At 45.6% G+C, this 18,843-nt stretch overlaps 1 protein-coding gene across 2 annotated transcripts in view; it reads left to right on the top strand.

The window, feature by feature from the left end:
- The window catches only part of DCLK3 (doublecortin like kinase 3), a 42,412-nt gene extending 35,491 nt beyond the window's left edge, over window positions 1–6,921 (top strand). Inside the window, exons 3-5 of one of the 2 annotated variants that reach the window (XM_024983350.2) lie at window positions 3,627–3,759; window positions 5,182–5,349; window positions 6,299–6,921. In XM_024983350.2, coding sequence (XP_024839118.2) covers window positions 3,627–3,759; window positions 5,182–5,349; window positions 6,299–6,462 — 465 coding nt within the window. In that variant the 3' untranslated portion in view covers window positions 6,463–6,921. Of the gene's footprint in view, window positions 1–287; window positions 807–3,626; window positions 3,760–5,181; window positions 5,350–6,298 lie in introns of those variants that run through there. The other variant, XM_059879980.1, reaches the window with a different exon arrangement.
- Window positions 6,922–18,843: the final 11,922 nt, after the last annotated feature.

Consider the following 18,843-nt stretch of genomic DNA (forward strand, 5'->3'; position numbering starts at 1 on the left):
GTAACTGAATCACTTTGCTGGATACCAGAATCTAACACAACATTGTCAATCAACTTTGTGTGTGTGCTCAGGCATGTCCAACTCTGCGACCCTTTGGACTCTGTCTATGGGATTTTCTTTTTAGGCAAAAATACTGGAGTGGGTTGCCATTTCCTCCTCTAGGGGATCTGCCCAACTCAAGGATCGAATCTCTGTCTCCTGCATGGGCAGGCAGACTCTTCTGCTGAGCCAGTCGGGGCAGTCAATCTATACTTCAATTAAAAAAAATTTTTTTCCACAAATTCTAGGAGGAAGAGTTATTCCAGAAGGATGTCACTCATATGAATTTAAGGATTAAGATAAGAACGGTTCCAAAGCCAAGACTGTGAAGTGCCTGTTGGAAAACAAAAAGCCCAAAACAAAATTCACACTGTCAGGGTGTGAGCTTAAATGTAGTTAGGCTGGTCTTGTAGGTGAAGTAAACAAGAAGTCTCAAGCCACCCTGACAGCCCTGAGAAATGTTACATAACTTATGACAGCAGAGGCTGGAGACAGAAGAATTAGAAACACGATGCATCTCACTTTCTGGAAGGAACAAACAGCCCTGCAGATCTTACCCACCCCTCAGCTTCTGCTGTGGGTCTCATCATTTGGAGGCTTGAAGAGAAAAGCAAGGGAGATAAGAAGCAATATATTATTTTAGAAAAGCCATAAAATATTTTCTTTAAGAAAACAGATTTGGTATTTGAAAAATATGTCTATCAGCACATGGACATTTTAACATAATGCATTTTCAGAATAAATCTCATGAAAATTTTCAAAATGAACGACTGAGTCTCCTTCATGTTTCATCTGCTCCTTCTGTTATGCAGCCAGGTTTTAGAATCAGGGGGTTTCTTTGAGGAAGGGGAGGGTGTCTTTGTTATTTTGCAAAGGTGTACATGGTTTATTTTGGTGTATTCAATCAGCCACATGCTTTTACTGCTGATCATTTGGTTGGGAATATTTACATATGTTTGCAAGGCACAGATTTTTTTCATTAGTCACCCAGCAAATGGGATTCATGAAGATGGCCCATCTGGAAACTTAAGTCAGCATGTGGTTTTTTGTCCCTCCCTTCCAAACTAGATTTTCTATTGTAAATTATTCTCATAATTACCTCCCCAGTCCTCTTCAGGGCTGTTGTCTGTCTCCACACACAGACCAAAGCAGAAGAGTGTTTTAGCTCTACATCTATGATTTCCATTCAGTTCAGTTCAGTCGCTCAGTGGTGTCTGACTCTTTGCAACCCCATGAATCGCAGCACACCAGGCCTCCCTGTCCATCACCAACTCCCGGAGCTCACTCAAACTCACGTCCATTGAGTCGGTGAAGCCATCCAGCTATCTCATCCTCTGTCATCCCCTTCTCCTCCTGCCCCCAATCCCTCTCAGCATCAGAGTCTGTTTCAATGAGTCAACTCTTCACATGAGGTGGCCAAAGTACTGGAGTTTCAGCTTCAGCGTTATTCGTTCCAAAGAACACTCAGGAGCCATCTCCTTTAGAATGAACTGGTTGGATCTTCTTGCGGTCCAAGGGACTCTCAAGAGTCTTCTCCAACACCACAGTTCAAAAGCATCAATTCTTCGGCGCTCAGCTTTCTTCACAGTCCAACTCTCACATCCATACATGACCATTGGAAAAACCACAGCCTTGACTAGATGGACCTTTGTTGGCAAAGTAATGTCTCTGCTTTTGAATATGCTATCTAGGTTGGACATAACTTTCCTTCCAAGGAGTAAGCGTCTTTTAATTTCATGGCTGCAATCACCATCTGCAGTGATTTTGGAGCCCAGAAAAATAGTCTGACACTGTTTCCACTGTTTCCCCATCTATTTGCCATAAAGTGATGGGACCAGATGCCATGATCTTCAGTTTTCTGAATGTTGAGCTTTAAGCCAACCTCTTCACTCTCCTCTTTCACTTTCATCAAGAGGCTTTTTAGTTCCTCTTCACTTTCTGCCATAAGGGTGGTGTCATCTGCATATCTGAGGTTATTGATATTTCTCTGGGCAATCTTGATACCATTAGGTCAGGTTAATTATGGAGACATTGATTAGCCTGCGCAATGGTGACTCGGGCTCAGTGATTAAGACATATTCTGCTTACAGAGATGTAAGCTCTCTGGCAGGAACCAAAGCATATTTGGAGCACTTACCCTTGTCTGGGGAGATCGGGGGTGGGGGTGGGGGGGCAGGGCTGCCCGCCCTGCATTCTTGGGTGTCACTGTGCCGTGGGACTGATGGGGCCCAGGGAGAACCAGAGCCCTGCCTAATGCCCTCCAGCCCCAATAAGTGCTGCTTCCTGCAACAGAAATAACCCTTTGCTGGAAGATCTGGGGTCATACACAATTTATAAGCACAGACTGTAAAGCCCAAGTGTTTGGGGTTCAAACTGCAGCTCACCATTTACTGTGTCACCGTGCCTCCATATCCTTATCTGTAACATGGGGATGTGAGCGCCTCACAAGACTGCAATGAGGATTATGTGACAATGGCACCCCACTCCAGTACTCTTGCCTGGAAAATCCCATGGATGGAGGAGCCTGGTAGGCTGTGGTCCACGGGGTCGCTAAGAGTCGGACATGACTGAGCGACTTCACTTTCATTTTTCACTTTCATGCATTGGAGAAGGAAATGGCAACCCACTCCAGTGTTCTTGCCTGGAGAATCCCAGGGACGGGGGAACCTGGTGGGCTGCCGTCTATGGGGTCACACAGAGTCAGACATGACTGAAGTGACTTAGCAGTAGCAATATGTTATAAACAACGCCTGGCCTTGAAGAAACGTGACAGAGGTGTTTGTTAGGTAAACCATATAATTTTAGCCTCCACTGCTTATTTGCCTACTTTTTCATTCCATTTCCTACTTCTCTTCCTTTCCTTTTTTTTCCTCTGCTCAGATTTTGTGTTACCCACAGCATTTTTTCTAGCTCTCGTTAAAGCTAGTCTGTGTTCAGAAAATGGGGTTCCCAGCTGGCTCAGTTGATAAAGAATCCACCTGCAGTTTTTGGGTTCGATCCCTCGGTTGGGAAGAACCCCTGGAGGAGGTTATGGCAACCCTCTCCAGTATTCTTGCCTGGAGAATCCCATGGACAGAGGAGCTTGTCTGGCTACAGTCCATGGGGTCACAGAGTTGGACACGACTGAAGCAACTGAGCAGGCATGCACACACTTGCTCAAAACATCACTGATCCTTGTTCTAACTCAGTGCTGCCCAATGGAGCTTTCTGTCATGATGGTAATGTTGTAGATTTTCGTGGTCCTATGGTAGCCCTTAGCCACAGACAGCGTTTGAACACTTGAAACGTGGCTAGTGCATCTGAGAAACTGAATTTTTAATTTAATTCGATTTAAATTGATTTGATTTTAAATAAATAGCCATCTGTGACAGTATGGTACTACCACATTGGACAGCAGAGAAAATCTAACTCATTGGTTCTTTAGTAAGCAAGTGTCACTGAGATCAAGTTGAATTTGTCAGTGTCAGGTTAATCTATAAGCACCTGTGTTTTCTTGTTTGCTTGTCCTGAATTTTTATGTTCGTTGTTCTATTCCTTCTTTGTTCTCATCACAATTTTGGTGGTTTGGGGATTTTGGTTTCTTACAGGTTCAGCGAAATGAGGACAAATCTACCACCTTGAAACTGGCTGACTTTGGTCTTGCAAAGCATGTGGTGAGGCCTATATTTACTGTGTGTGGGACTCCAACTTATGTAGCTCCTGAAATCCTCTCTGAGAAAGGTAAAAGTTACACGTGGCTCGAGTTACACTTGCTTACTAACCAGTGTTTACTTTTTCATATTTAAATTTCACATTTTTCAACATGAAGCAGTTAAAAATCTCAGAGATTGGCTCTGCATTTGCACTTGTATATTAAATATTTGAAGTAGGTCTCCTTGACCAAAGCATGAGAACTTTTTCCTCATCAGGGCTGCTCTTATTACAGAGAAGAGATTGCGTGTGTGTGTGTGTGTGTGTGTGTGTGTATGTGTGTTGGTGGGACAGTGAGATGAAAGATGGTGGAGAATTGAATGGGAAACTCAAGCAAGCAAGGTCATTTAGCCACTCACCCAAAGCTACCTCTAAGGGAGAGATATGGAGCAGTTCTTAAGGTAATTGGCTTTAAAACTCCTTTTCTAACCTCGCAATTAAACGAAAAGGAGGTCCCAATTCAAACCCCATGAATAATATATGTATATTGCATATTGTTTACGGATCCAATGGACTATTTAAGTGATAGACTCTGTAAAGGATATATGAGGAAATCATCTTCATCATTATTATATGGCTCCAAGTATGTGAATAATTATAATTAGCCATCCTTGTACTCCAGGAGAAATCAGTTAAACCACCTATGATGGCTAAAGATGGGAAAGCTCTAGATGGGTTATAAGCTTGGGGGTGGGGAGAAGAGAGAGTTTTATCCCAGCAGCAAATACATCAGGGAAGCCAAGATACAGAGATTAGCCTATGCATGGAAGTTGGGTGGTACAGACTTTGAAAACCCAGCCTCAGTAGAGCAGAGGGAAGTGCAATTGGATGGGGAGGGTTAGCCTGGGTTCCCCACAAACGAATGTGAACTCAGTGTGGCCAGCAGAGTTGCTGTGCTAATGTGGTGACAGTGTGACAGGAGAGTAGTGAGTGACTATGGACATTTTAATGGAGGCATTACTCTCTTGGGTCAGAGAGGAAAGAAAGCAAATAAGCTAGGGACTTCCCTAGTGGTCCAGTGACTAAGACTCTGCACTCTCAATGCAGGGGACTTAGGTTCGATCCCTGGTCAGGGAACTAGATTCCTGCATGCTGCAACAAAAGGTTCCCGTGCCACAGTGAAGACTGAAGATCCCACGCCGGAGCTAAGACCTGGCACAGCCAAATAAACATATAAGTAAATAAATATTTGAAAATAGAAAACAAGTAAGGCTACATGAACTGTGGGAAGCCAGGGCAGTAGGGCTCACGCCAGCTAACACAGGGTGTTGGAAAAGAAAGCTCTTTGGGAGATGGGAACGGGGTGAGTTAAATTTTGAACTCACTGACTCAATAGAGACATCAGGATGGATACACACAGAGTTGTCTGGTTGGCTGAATGTGTGGTTTTGAGACCCGCTCCATACCAAGATAGCAGCTAAGAGATGATGTGTGTCTGCCTCCACTGCACAGGTTACGGGCTGGAGGTGGACATGTGGGCCGCAGGCGTGATCCTCTACATCCTCTTGTGTGGCTTCCCCCCATTCCGCAGCCCAGAGAGGGACCAGGAGGAGCTCTTTAACATCATCCAGCTCGGCCGCTTTGAGTTCCTGGCTCCTTACTGGGACAATATCTCTGATGGTGAGACTTTGGGCTTCCCAGGCAGGAGCGGGGTGGGGGTGGGGAGCCGAGCCCCTTCTGGGATCTGACTGCAGAGCCTGTTTTCAGGTCAGACGTGTGAAACGATACCCAGAGAACTGGCTACGGTACCTGGGCCGTCCACATCCTCTGCTTTCCTTTATTTCCTGCTAGCTTTGTGTAGATCTCCATAGCATCCCAAACACACGACTTGCTTTGAGATGTAAGTCTCACCACCAGTTGGAGTGACCAGATACTTTTCTCAAAGCCAGTTGAAGAACCTCAGAACTGGAAAAATATCAGAAACGTGGAATCCTCATTTGGAAAGATCAAAGCCATCTCACATACAGAAGTGTCTATGAGTCGGACAGACTAGAGATGCTTATTTTACCTGTGAATAGTCAGGTCTCTAGGGGCGTCCTCGGGGCACAGGAGCTCTGGAAGGTCAGAGGGTGAAGGTCAGAGGTACTTTTAGTGGAGCAGAAGCTTGTGTGGTCCTCCTCCCTTTTGGCCCTTTCAGGTGAAATCTTTCCCTTGATTTACACATTTAAAATATGCTTAAGTGTGGTTCATGGCCTCTGTGTGTCCTGTTGGGCTGGACGGCGCCGTGGGTGGTAGTGGTGGGCCTGACCTCACGATTCCACGTCTAACATGGTAGCCGTGTAGCTGCATGGGGCTATTTGAATTTAAGTGTCAGTGAATTAAAAGGAAATGCAAGAAGAATTCAGTGCGTCAGTTGCACCAGATGAATTTCAAATGCTCAGCAGTCCTAGGAGGGTAGTGCAGATGTGGAAAGTTTCCATCATGACAGATAGTTCTGAGGGCCATTGGTGCTCTGGTCCAGCGCTTGTTGCTAACACAGATGTTTGTGTCCTTATTTCCTGTACGGAAAAGGAAAACTCCGAACCATCTGCATCCATCTCATTTTTCCATCCTTCTATCATTCCAACAGCTGCCAAAGATCTGGTGAGCCGGTTGCTGGTGGTAAACCCCAAAAAGCGCTACACGGCCCACCAGGTCCTTCAGCATCCCTGGCTTGAAGCTGCCGGAAAGACCAGCAGGGCAAACCTACAAAAGGAGGTGCCCCCCAGCAGCGAGGACCACTTCCGGAGCTAGCACACACGGGCTGCAGAGCAGACGTCACAGTCACAACCTCAGCATCTACTCAGTCCTCCTTGGTCCTGCTCGGGGACAGAGAAGACGATAGACATGGAGGAGAAAAACAATGAAAAAGGCTTCTTCACATAAGTGGAGAATCAAGGGAAGGAGAGAAGACACTCAGTGTATTTTAAAGCATATTTAAAAAGATAAACTTCAGTCTTAATGTTAAATGTTGTAACATATGTTTAGGTTTTTAGATTTGAAGTCTTTAGTACGTCGTGGGAGGTGGGGAGACTTATTCTCAGTGAGGGATTTTTGGGGTATTAATGATTTGTGTTTTGCTTCTTCCTTGTAATCAAGTTCATAGTACATATTACACGAGTGGTGCTTACCAGGGTTTAAACTCCCCCTGTGAAATTAATCATCTGAATCATAATCCTTCCTCATTAATAAACTGTGCTCTGGATAACTGAAGCGAACTGTATTCTGACTGCTTCTTAATGCTGGTGATGAAAACCAGCGAATTATAGTTCAGATGTGTCTCCTGAAACCCCTGTGTCTACACGTAAATGTGCTGATGGATCCTTGATGAACTGACCAGAGCTGTTTGTTTAGGATATGCTGGTCTGGGTCTCTTGCATTTTAGTTCTACTGAAAACCAGATTTGGTGCAGCCTGAAATGGAGAGAAGAAACCATCGATTCATTCCTATTCCTTTCAGATCAGATCAGATCAGTTGCTCAGTCATGTCCGACTCTTTGCGACCCCATGAATCACAGCACACCAGGCCTCCCTGTCCATCCCCAACTCCCGGAGTTCACTCAGACTCACGTCCATCGAGTCAGTGATGCCATCCAGCCATCTCATCCTCTGGCGTCCCCTTCTCCTCCTGCCCCCAATCCCTCCCAGCATCAGAGTCTTTTCTAATGAGTCAACTCTTCGCCTACCCCTTTAGGACCCATTTAGACCATGTTTCAGTCACTGAGCCTCAGGCCTGAGTCTTTTCTACGTGAAGTTAGGCTTCTGCTCAGGTTGTGACTGTGTTAATGTTTTCAGATCAGGAGGGAGCCATTTAGTGCACTAGTAGGTCAGAAATGCCGTTACTGGGTTACACTGGAAGGGGCTCCGAGGGTTCAGATGCATTCCTACCTGCAGGGCATACGCTCAGAGGGCACAGGATGTGGGGTCACTGGTTATTTCACTCCAGATTGCTGTACCAGTAGGAGACTCTGGGAGTACCAATGAGCTGAAAGTAAAACATCATCCTGATGTTTCCCAACCTGACCTTTCAGGGTTATATGCAACCTGGTCAAAAGGGCACAAAATCAGTCCAAAAGTGGGGGTTTCTCACCCTGCCTGTTCCTTCCTGACAGCATAGGCGTCACTTTGGTGGAAGAAGTGCATTCGTCAGCAACAGGAACAGGAGGAGAGGCTCTAGTGTGAGGAATTGCTGAGACAGGTGTTGGAGAATGCAGAAAGCAGACAGGAGGTAATCCAGAGATGTTAACACCTAGGTGAGAAGCCAAGGGAAGAGGTTAGGGTGATTGAATGTAGAGGCTTGGAGGAGAAACCCTTGCAGTGAATTCTAATTGTGCCACCTAGATCCCCACTCAAGACTGAAGGGAATAAGCTACAGCGTGGTACTGGCTGACAGCCCTAAGCTATGAATGGGAATTGCCTTTATCTGGGAGGAGTCCCCTCACCCGGGATCACACCCCTCTCCTAAGAATGCCCTGCATCCAATGATGTCTCCATTTAGGGCTCGAGCAGACGACAATGAAGGGCCATGCCCTTTCACAGCTGCCCGTGGGGTTGGCTGAGCCTTGGTGGAGCCTGCATCACAGCCCAGTTCTCCCTCATCTGGTCCTGATGCTTTCCCTTCTCTTCCAGAGGTCGATGGTCCTGAGATCACTCCCTGATGAAGCTTCAGCACTCTAATCTCCGTCTCGGGGTTGGCTTCCCAGGGAACAGAGCCTGGGACATGCCCTAGGGACTTAGAATGACTGCAAATAGGTACCAGCTGGTGCTTTGACTTCAGGAGCTCTGAGGAGGGCTGCCCTGGAGCTGGGACCCAGACACCTAGCGAAAGGGCACTGCCAAGCAGGCAGTACAGTGGGACTCACTCTAGAAATGTGGAAAGAGACTGGAAGCTGGAACCAATTTCTACTCGAGGATCTTTTGGTAAAGTCACCCCCAGGCACTAAATCCAAAGGAGGATGTTCAGACCTCATACGGCATCATTTGATCCTATTGGCCACTCTCTGAGTCACTTCTCCACTTGGCTTCCATAAGTGATGCATGTTCCTGGTTTTCTTCCTATTTCTCTATTTACTCCTTTGAGTCTACAAGCAGGTTTAGTCTTCTATGTGATGTTGTAGCTCCATTACTAAGTCACTCAGTCAGTGAGTTCAGTTGCTCAGTTGTATACAACTCTTTGCGACCCCATGAATCGCAGCACGCCAGGCCTCCCTGTCCATCACCAACTCCCGGAGCTCACTCAAACTCATGTCCATTGAGTCGGTGATGCCATCCAGCCATCTCATCCTCTGTCGTCCCCTTCTCCTCCTGCCCCCAATCCCTCCCAGCATCAGAGTCTTTTCCAATGAATCAACTCTTTGCATGAGGTGGCCAAAGTACTGGAGTTTCAGCTTTAGCATCATTCCCTCCAAAGAAATCCCAGGGCTGATCTCCTTCAGGATGGACTGGTTGGATCTCCTTGCAGTCCAAGGGACTCTCAAGAGTCTTCTCCAACACCACAGTTCAAAAGCATTAATTCTTCGGTGCTCAGCTTTCTTTATAGTCCAACCCTCACATCCATATATGACTACTGGAAAAACCATAGCTTTGACTAGACGGACATTTGTTGGCAAAGTAATGTCTCTGCTTTTGAATAAGCTATCTATGTTGGTCATAACTATTCTTCCAAGGAGCAAGCGTCTTTTAATTTCATGGCTGCAGTTACCATCCACAGTGATTTTGGAGCCCAGAAAAATAAAGTCAGACACTGTTTCCACTGTTTCCCCATCTATTTGCCCTGAAGTGATGGGTCCAGATGCCATGATCTTAGTTTTCTGAATGTTGAGTTTTAACCCAACTTTTTCACTCTCCTCTTGCACTTTCATCAAGAGGCTCTTTAGTTCTTCGCTTTCTGCCATAAGGGTGGTGTCATCTGCATATTTGAGGTTATTGATATTTCTTATGGCAATCTTGATTCCATCTTGTGCTTCCTCCAGCCCAGCATTTCTCATGATGTACTCTGTATATAAGTTAAATAAGCAGGGTGACAATATATAGCCCTGACGTACTCCTTTCCCAATTTGGAACCAGTCTGTTGGTCCATGTCCAGTTCTAACTGCTGCTTCCTGACTTCATACAGATTTCTCAAGAGGTAGGTCAGGTGGTCTGGTATTCCCATCACTTTAAGAATTTTCTACAGTGTGTTGTGATCCACACAATCAAAAGCTTTGGCATAGTCAATAAAGCAGAAATAGATGTTTTTCTGGAACTCTCTTGTTTTTTCAATTATCCAGTGGATGTTGACAATTTGATCTCTGGTTCCTCTGGCTTTGAACAACTGGAATTTCATGGTTCACATACTGTTGAAGCCTGGTTTGGAGAATTTTGAGCATTACTTTACTAGCACGTGAGATGAGTGCAATTGTGTGGTAGTTTGAGCATTCTTTGGCATTGCCTTTCTTTGGGATTGGAATGAAAACTGATCTTTTCCTGTGGCCACTGCTGAGTTTTCCAAATTTGTTGGCATATTGAGTGCAGCACTTTCACAGCATCATCTTTCAGGATTTGAAATAGCTCAACTGGAATTCCATCACCTCCACTAGCTTTGTTCGTAGTGATGCTTTCTAAGGCCCGCTTGACTTCACATTCCAGGATGTCTGGCTCTAAGTGAGTGATCACACCATCGTGATTATCTGGGTCGTGAAGATGTTTTTTGTACAGTTCTTCTGTGTATTCTTGCCACCTCTTCTTAATATCTTCTGCTTCTGTTAGGTCCATACCATTTCTGTCTTTTATCAAGCCCATCTTTGCATGAAATGTTCCCTTGTTATCTCTAATTTTCTTGAAGAGATCTCTAGTCTTTCCCATTCTGTTGTTTTCCTCTATTTCTTTGCATTGATAGTTGAGGAAGGCTTTCTTATCTCTCCTTGCTCTTCTTTGGAACTCTGCATTCAGATGTTTACATCTTTCCTTTTCCCCTTTGCCTTTCACGTCTCTTCTTTTCTCAGCTATTTCTAAGGCCTCCTCAGACAACAATTTTGCCCCTTTGCATTGCTTTTTCTTGGGGATGGTCTTGATCCCTGCCTCCTGTACAATGTCACGAACCTCTGTCCATAGTTCTTCAGGCACTCTGTCTATCAGATTTAATCCCTTGAATCTATTTGTCACTTCCACTGTATAATCATAAGGGATTTGATTTAGATCACACTTGAATGGTCTAGTGGTTTTCCCTACTTTCTTCAATTTAAGTCTGAATTTGGCAATAAGGAGTTCATGATCTGAGCCACAATCAGCTCCCTGTCTTGTTTTTGCTGCCTGTATAGAGTTTCTCCATCTTTGGCTGCAAAGAATATAATCAGTCTGATTTTGGTGTTGATCATCTGGTGATGTCCATGTGTATAGTCTTCTCTTGTGTTGTTGGAAGAGGGTGTTTGCTATGACCAGTGCGTTCTCTTGGTAAAACTCTATTAGCCTTTTCCCTGCTTCATTTTGTACTCCAAGGCCAAATTTGCCTGTTACTCCAGGTGTTTCTTGACTTCCTACTTTTGCATTCCATTCCCCTATAATGAAAAGGACATCTTTTTTGGGTGTTGGTTCTAGAAGGTCTTTTAGGTCTTCATAGAGCCATTCAACTTCACCTTTTTCAGCATTACTGCTCAAGGCATAGACTTGGATTACTATGATACTGAATGGTTTGGTTTGCCTTGGAAACAAACAGAGATCATTCTGTCGTTTTTGAAATTGCATCCAAGTACTGTATTTTGGACTCTTTTGTTGATTATGATGGCTACTCCATTTTTTCTAAGGGATTCTTGCCTACAGTAGTAGATATAATGGTCATCTGAGTTAAATCACCCATTCCAGTCCATTTTAATTCACTGATTCCTAAAATGTCGATGTTCATTCACTCTTGCCATCTCCTATTTGACCACTCCCAATTTGCCTTGATTCATGGACCTAGCATTCCAGGTTTCTATGCAATATTGTTCTTTACAGCATCGGACTTGACTTCCATTGCCAGTCACATCCACAACTGAGTGTTGTTTTTGCTTTGGCTCCATCTCTTCATTGTTTCTGGAGTTATTTCTCCACTGATCTCCAGTAGCATATTGGACACCTACCGACCTGGGGAGTTCATCTTTCAGTGTACAATCTTTTTGCCTTTTCATACTGTTCATGGGGTTCTCAAGGCAAGGATACTGAAGTGGTTTGCCATTCCCTTCTGCAGTAGACCACGTTTTGTCAGAATTCTCCACCATGACCCGTCTGTCTTGGGTGGCCCTACATGACATGGCTCATAGTTTCTTTGAGTTAGACAAGGCTGTGGTCCATTGATCAGATTGTTTAGTTTTCTGTGATTGTGGTTTCCACTCTATCTGCCCTCTGCTGGAGAAGGATAAGAGGCTTATGGAAGCTTCCTGATGGGAGAGACTGAGGGGGAAACTGGGTCTTGTTCTGATGGGCAAGGCCATGCTCAGTAAATCTTTAATCCAATTTTCTGTTGATGGGTGTTCCTTCCCTGTTTATTTACCTGGGGCCAGACTATCGTGGAGGTAGTGAAGATAGTGGCGACCTCATTCAAAAGGTCCCATGCACACACTGCTACACTCAGTGTCCCCAACCCTGCAGCAGGACACTGCCGACCCACGCCTCCACCTGAGACTCCTGGACACTCACAGGCAAGTCTGGGTCAGTCTCTTGTGGGATCACTGCTCCTTTCTCCTGGTCCTGGTGCACACAGGGTTCTGTTTGTGCCCTCCAACAGTCTGTTTCCCAGTCCATTAAGTCACTGCTAAGTCACTTCAGTCGTGTCCAACTCTGTGCGACTCCATAGATGGCAGCCCACGGGCTCCCCCATCCCTGGGATTCTCCAGGCAAGAACACTGGAGTGGGTTGCCATTTCCTTCTCCAATGCATGAAAGTGAAAAGTGAAAGGGAAGTCGCTCAGTCGTGTCCAACTCTTATCGACCCCATGGACTGCAGCCCACCAGGCTCCTCCGTCCATGGGATTTTCCAGGCAAGAGTACTGGAGTGGGGTGCCATTGCCTTTTCCCATTAAGTCACTGCTGCTGCTAAGTTGCTTCAGTCCAACTCTGTGTGACCCCAGAGATGGCAGCCCACCAGACTCCCCCGTCCCTGGGATTCTCCAGGCAAGAACACTGGAGTGGGTTGCCATTTCCTTCTCCACATTAAGTCACTAGGGAAGTGTAAATCAAACCCATGATGAAATAGTATACAGCTATTAGAGTGGCTAAAATTAATTGGCCAAATAAGTGAAAAGACCGACACGTCCCTGTATTTTTCGAGAATGTGTAGACTTGAGGTTGGTCCCCTAGCAATGTGGAGAATGTTTTCTGTGAACACCACAAGCAAGCATAGACTTAAGCCCAACATATAGGCCCTTGGTTAAGTCTGTTTCAAACAGAGTCCCCTTTTGGAAGGTACACAATGGCTGGAAGTAGAAATCTGCAGGTCAAGATCATCAGTATCAGATTCGACAAAATGTGTTTACCCTGATTCAGTGTAATCTTTGTGATCAGGTTTACCCGTTTCTACCATTTTTTCCAGTAGTAAAGTATATGATTTAGGAGAAATGCTTTGACTTTGCAAGTTTGTGTGTCATGAGTCTGCAAGGGCTTATAATGGTGTACACAAGGCCTCCTAGAATATATGAAGATCCGAATCAAATCTGTGAAAAGAACCAGAATTTTCTATTCCGTTGCCTTTGGAGTGAGTTCTCTGCTGCCATCTTGTGGCCCTTAGAATAATAACATCTAGAGCCTTGCCTTCGGTCCAGTGACTCACCCACCCAGGTCCAGGGTTCCTCCTCCTTTGTCCCACTCAGTGGTCCCCTGGATTCTAGGTGAATACTTTCCACGCAGGATGCCAAACTGCAAAGCAGTCTATGGCTATGCTGGGAAGCTTTGAGTATGAGAAAGTTCTTTCTAATGCTCATCCAAATTCTGCCTTGGCCCAATTTCTATCCAAACTGTCCTTGTTTTACTATTTAAATTTTAAATATTTGAAGGTATCTGCTATTCCCATTTCCACACATTTCCCCAGAGACTGAGTGTTTCAGCTCCTTCATCATCTTCTCATGTGATAAGTTTTCTAGAGCCCTCATCATCCTGTACTCTTCTCTCAGGTCAGGTTCCCCGGTAGCAGAGCCTGACACAGAGCTTCGACTCCAAGGGTTTACCGAGGGGAGTGTCCTCAGTGTGCACTTGTAGGGGCTGGAAGCAGGATGGGGGAAGGATGGAGCTGAGCAGGGATGGACTTTATAATTTGCGAAGGATTATTCTTGATAGTTGTCCTGACCCATCCTCTGGGATAATGTTTTGCATGAAAAAAAGAAAGGGAAGATATTACCAGCTCACTCCCAGTTATCAGTGTCTCATGAGTCTTGAATCATGGCTGCCCTTCCAAGTATATGTCAATTGTCCTTTCTGCACAATATTCATAATTTCTTTGAAATAATGATCTAGTAATATCTTAAGAACTCTTTGTTCCTTTTATGTCACCTGCCTTAGTTTGGGTTTCCTCAAAAAGCAAGGACTGAGGAGCAAACAGTCTTTTAGGGAGGTGATCAGGGAGCAGAAGTGAAGGAGTGGAGACAAGGAGAAAAACTTAAGTCAAGAAGAACACAATGGACTACTACTCAGCCATAAAAAAGAAGGAAATTTTACTATTTGCCACAACATGGATGGACTTGGAGGGCTTATGCCAAGAGAAATAAGTCAGAAAGACAAACACTGTATAATATTACCTGTACGTGGAATGTAAAAAATGAAACTGATGAATATAACAAAAAAACAAGACTCACAGACATGGAGAACAAACTAGTGGTTACCAGTGGGAAATGGAGAGGGGCACACAGGGATAGGAGATTAACAGGTGCAAACTATTAGGTATAAAATAGGGACTTCTCTGGTGGTCCAGCAGTTAAGACTCCAAGCTTCTGCTGAGGGGACGAGGGTTTAATTCCCGACTAGGGAACTAAGATCCCACATGCCATGAGGTGTGGCAAAAAAAAAAAAAAGTATAAAATAAGCTACAAGGATATATTGTACAACATAGGGCATGTATTGATTTATTTTATTTTTGGTTGCACTGTGTCTTCATTGGTGTGCTCTGGCTCTCTCTAGTTGGTACTTTTCTGGTGGTGTGCCAGCTTCTCATTGCAATGGCTTCTTTTGTTGCTGAGCACTGGCTCTAGGCGCGCTGGAATTGTGACTCGTGGGCTCTGAAGCACTGGCTCAGTAGTTGTGGGCCACGGGGTTAGCTGCCTCAGGACATGTGGGATCTTCCTAGAGCAGGGATTGAACCCTTGACCCCTGCATTGGCAGGTGAATTCTTAACCACTGGACCACCGGGAAGCCCTAGCCAGTATTTTATAATAACTATAAATTGAGTATAACCTTTAGAAGTTGTGAATCACTCCGTTATACACTTGTTGCTTATAAAATACTGTACATCAACTATACTTTAAAATTCTAAAAACTAAGAAGGTACATCAGCAGTGAAGGTATAATCAAGAATTTTATTTTGGTTACACTAAATTGGAAATAATTATTTAGACATCCAATGAAGAAATTAAGTGGGCACTTGACAAAAAAGAAAAAAAAAATCAGGTTATTCACAACCAATAAAATGGAGCTGATCACTGCTTAGTTTCTCCAGCAACAAGTCCCTTCTCTGACATAATGTCTGTCACCTCCCAGGTTTTCTTTTCTTTGGCGATCGATGTTAGTTAACTGGAGACTGAGCATTATGTCAGCCTCTAATTAGAGTTATTCTAAAGATAAATAGCTAGCCTTTACTGTTGGTGGCAGCTGCTTTCCAGATGCCAAAAATCACCCCTGAGATCTTTTCTTACATTAAAAAATGGTCCCAGATGCTGCTTTTCACAAGCTCCATACTTAGGTCTTTTTGGATATTTTCAATGTGTTAGTTCACAGGGTTGAAGCCATTACCACGCTCATTTATTTTTCATGGAGTGTTGTAATAGGAATCCTGGATTCAGCAAGTGAAGCAGGGAGCTGTATTAATAACGTATGTTAAGTGCAGCTGGTTGGCACTCCTGTCATCTTAACATCACTGAGAGTGTCAGAGAGGGTGAGCTTTTCAAAGAGATACTCATCGAGCCCGGGGGTGGCCATCCTGCAGAGGTTAGTTGGGGGTCACCCATCTCCCTGACAGCTTCACCTCCTCATCTAGAACATGGCTCTCCAGCAAGTCACAGAGATGGGGTTTGCACAGGCAGAAGCCGGGGCATGCAGATCCAAAAAGGCCTGATTTTCCAGGACCATGGTGGCTTCCATGGTTTCACTCAACTCATCTTGGGATGGCTTCTCACATTCTGGAAGAAGATGCTGCCGCTGCACTAATTTTGCATCTTCCAGGATGCTGGGCACCCTCAAGCTTCTCCTCAACCAACCTGAGAAGGAAATGGTCCATGCCCCCCCAAGAGCTGCATCATTGCGGTTGAACTGGAAAGCCAAGGAGAGGTAGGTGTAACACGTCTGAAGATGCAGATTCCACACTCCACCTGGATGGAATAATTCTAAGGAACCTGAGAGTTTCTGATTGGTCAGTAAGAACCTAAGCACACACACACACACACACACACACACACACACACAAAAGGCGTTGGCTATTCCCCGGGTGCAGAGGACAGCTGAGAAGACAGTCCCAGAGGTTGTGGGTGGAAAAGAGGTTGATGGATGGCCAGAGGCCAGAAGGAGGGGCGTCCCTGGGTCTCTTCTGTCCAAACTCTGGAAGCAAGAGACAAATCCTTGGGACTAGCAGGCGCACTGCCTCTTCTATCGTCTTTATCTCTTTCGGGATCAAAACTTTCTCCTTCATGGATCATCCCAGTCAGTATTTCCACAGACTCAAGGGTCTCCCTAATGTTCCCAGGTGGCCCTAGCGGTAAAGAAACCTGCCTGCCAATGCAGGAGACATAAGAGACATAGGAGTTCGATCCCTGGGTTGGGAAATCCTCTGGAGGAGGGCATGGCAACCCACTCCAGTATTCTTGCTGGAGAATCCCATGGACAGAGGAACCTGGTGGGCTACAGTCCACGGGGTCACAAAGAGTCGGACATGACTGAAGCAACTTAGCACACATGCACGCCAAGAGTCTCCCTAAATCTTTGCTTTCAGTGTGTTCAATGGACCAGCCTTATCAACATCACCTAGGAGCCTGCTAGAAATGCAGAATCTCAGGCCCCACCCCACCTGCTGAATGGTCCCTGGGTGATGTGTATGTACAATAAAGCTTGAGAAAGTGAAAGTGAAGTCGCTCAGTCGTGTCCGACTCTTTGCGATCTGTAGACTGTAGCCCACCAAGCTCCTCCGTCCATGGGATTCTCCAGGCAAGAATACAGGAGTGGGTTGCCATTTCCTTCTCCAAGCTTGAGAAGCCCTGTCCTAAGCCCCAACCAGGTTTCTCTCATAAAAATGCAAATCAGATCTTACCTAATCTCCCCTACAAAATCCTGTTTCTCCAGATTCTTTCCCTCCTTCCTGCTCTTCTGCAACTGCTGACCTTGCCTGACCTCCTTTAGTAAACAGCAGGTAAAGTCTTTGCTCCCACTTCCGGTGATAATGCCTGACTCCCTTTCTCTGTGCATTTTGCCCTGGGCAAGGCAGTCTGATTATAGTGTAGAGTCTGCTTGTAGAGGACTCTGAGCTCTTACGGTTGCACAAGTAACCTTTTCAGAATGTGCAGGTCATTTTTTCAGCTTGTCCTCAGCTCCACACTCCACGCTTGGTATTGGGAAGCACACTGACTGAAACCGCCCACCCCGGCCAGGCACCATTTGTGTGAGTTATTTTACGACAGGAAGTCCTAGTGAGGAACACGGAACTAATAAGCCACCACCAATCAGAAGAGTTTGGGAAAGGTCAAAAGAACACCATGTGTCTGGCTACCTCCCAGAATCCTTCTCGCTGCCATCCATCTTGGCTGAGGAATGTATGCGCCACCAGGAAGAACTCTGAGTCAGAATGACTGGCTGAAGACAACCCAGAAACTAATAAGACAACCCAGAAACTAATCCCATCACCATAAAACCTGAGACCACGAGCCATGTGGCAGAGCAGTCCTGCTGGGCTCCCTTACCCTGCTGTCCTCTGCCTGGGAAATCCCCTCCCAATAAAATCTCGTGCTTTGTCAGCTCGTGTGTCTCCTCAGACAATTTACCTCCCAGTGTTAGATAAGAGCCCACTCTTGGGCCCTGGAAGGGTTCTCCCTTCCGGCAACAGCTGACCTACAGCTACGTTTCTCAGGCTCCCTTGCCAACTGGGTGCTGCCAGGGGGAAGCGTTGGCAGAAAACTGAGAGTGGGAGGAGGGGCATGAAGCAGTAAGATGGCACCAACTTTGAAGTTCTGAACCTACTCCTGGACTCTGTCAGCACTGCCTCTTGCCCCGGTTCCTCCAACCCCGGGGGATGGTGGTATCTTCCTGCTCTTGCTAATCTCCAGGTTGCCTTCCTTGTTTTTTTTTTTTGTATTTCCAATACCTGTATAACTAGTTACCCATGCTGCTGCTGCTGCCGCTAAGTCAGTTTAGTCGTGTCCGACTCTGTGCGACCCCATACACAGCAGCCCACCAGGCTCCGAAGTTCCTGGGATTCTCCAAGCAAGATACTGGAGTGGGTTGCCATTTCCTTCTCCACTGCATGAAAGTGAAAAGTGAAAGTGAAGTCGCTCAGCCTTGTCTGACTCTTTTCGACTCCATGGACTGCAGCCTACCAGGCTCCTCCGTCCATGGGATTTTTCCAGGCAAGAGTACTGGAGTGGGGTGCCATTGCCTTCTCCGAGTTCCCCATAGCTAGTGTCAAATACAAAATTGGCACTTACCAAGAGCATTGCCAATGACTGAACAACAAAGGCATTTGCCATCTGCCTCTACGGAGATGGAACCCCATGCTGCTATAGCTGTTGACCTTCCGCAACCTCTGAGGGAGTTCAGGGTGGAGGGAGGCACTCTGTGCTCCCCCTTCACCAAAACCTTATGTATTGACTCTCCCCTACTGCCACTTTGGAGCAGTCTCTTAGAGCTATCTGAGATGCTGCCTCCCAGGCTGCAGTCCTCATTTTACCCCCAATAAAACTTAACTCACAACTCTCAAGTTGTACATCTTTTTTTTTTTT

This window comes from Bos taurus, chromosome 22 (assembly GCF_002263795.3).
Source record: "Bos taurus isolate L1 Dominette 01449 registration number 42190680 breed Hereford chromosome 22, ARS-UCD2.0, whole genome shotgun sequence".
In the NCBI taxonomy this organism is placed as follows: domain Eukaryota; kingdom Metazoa; phylum Chordata; class Mammalia; order Artiodactyla; family Bovidae; genus Bos; species Bos taurus.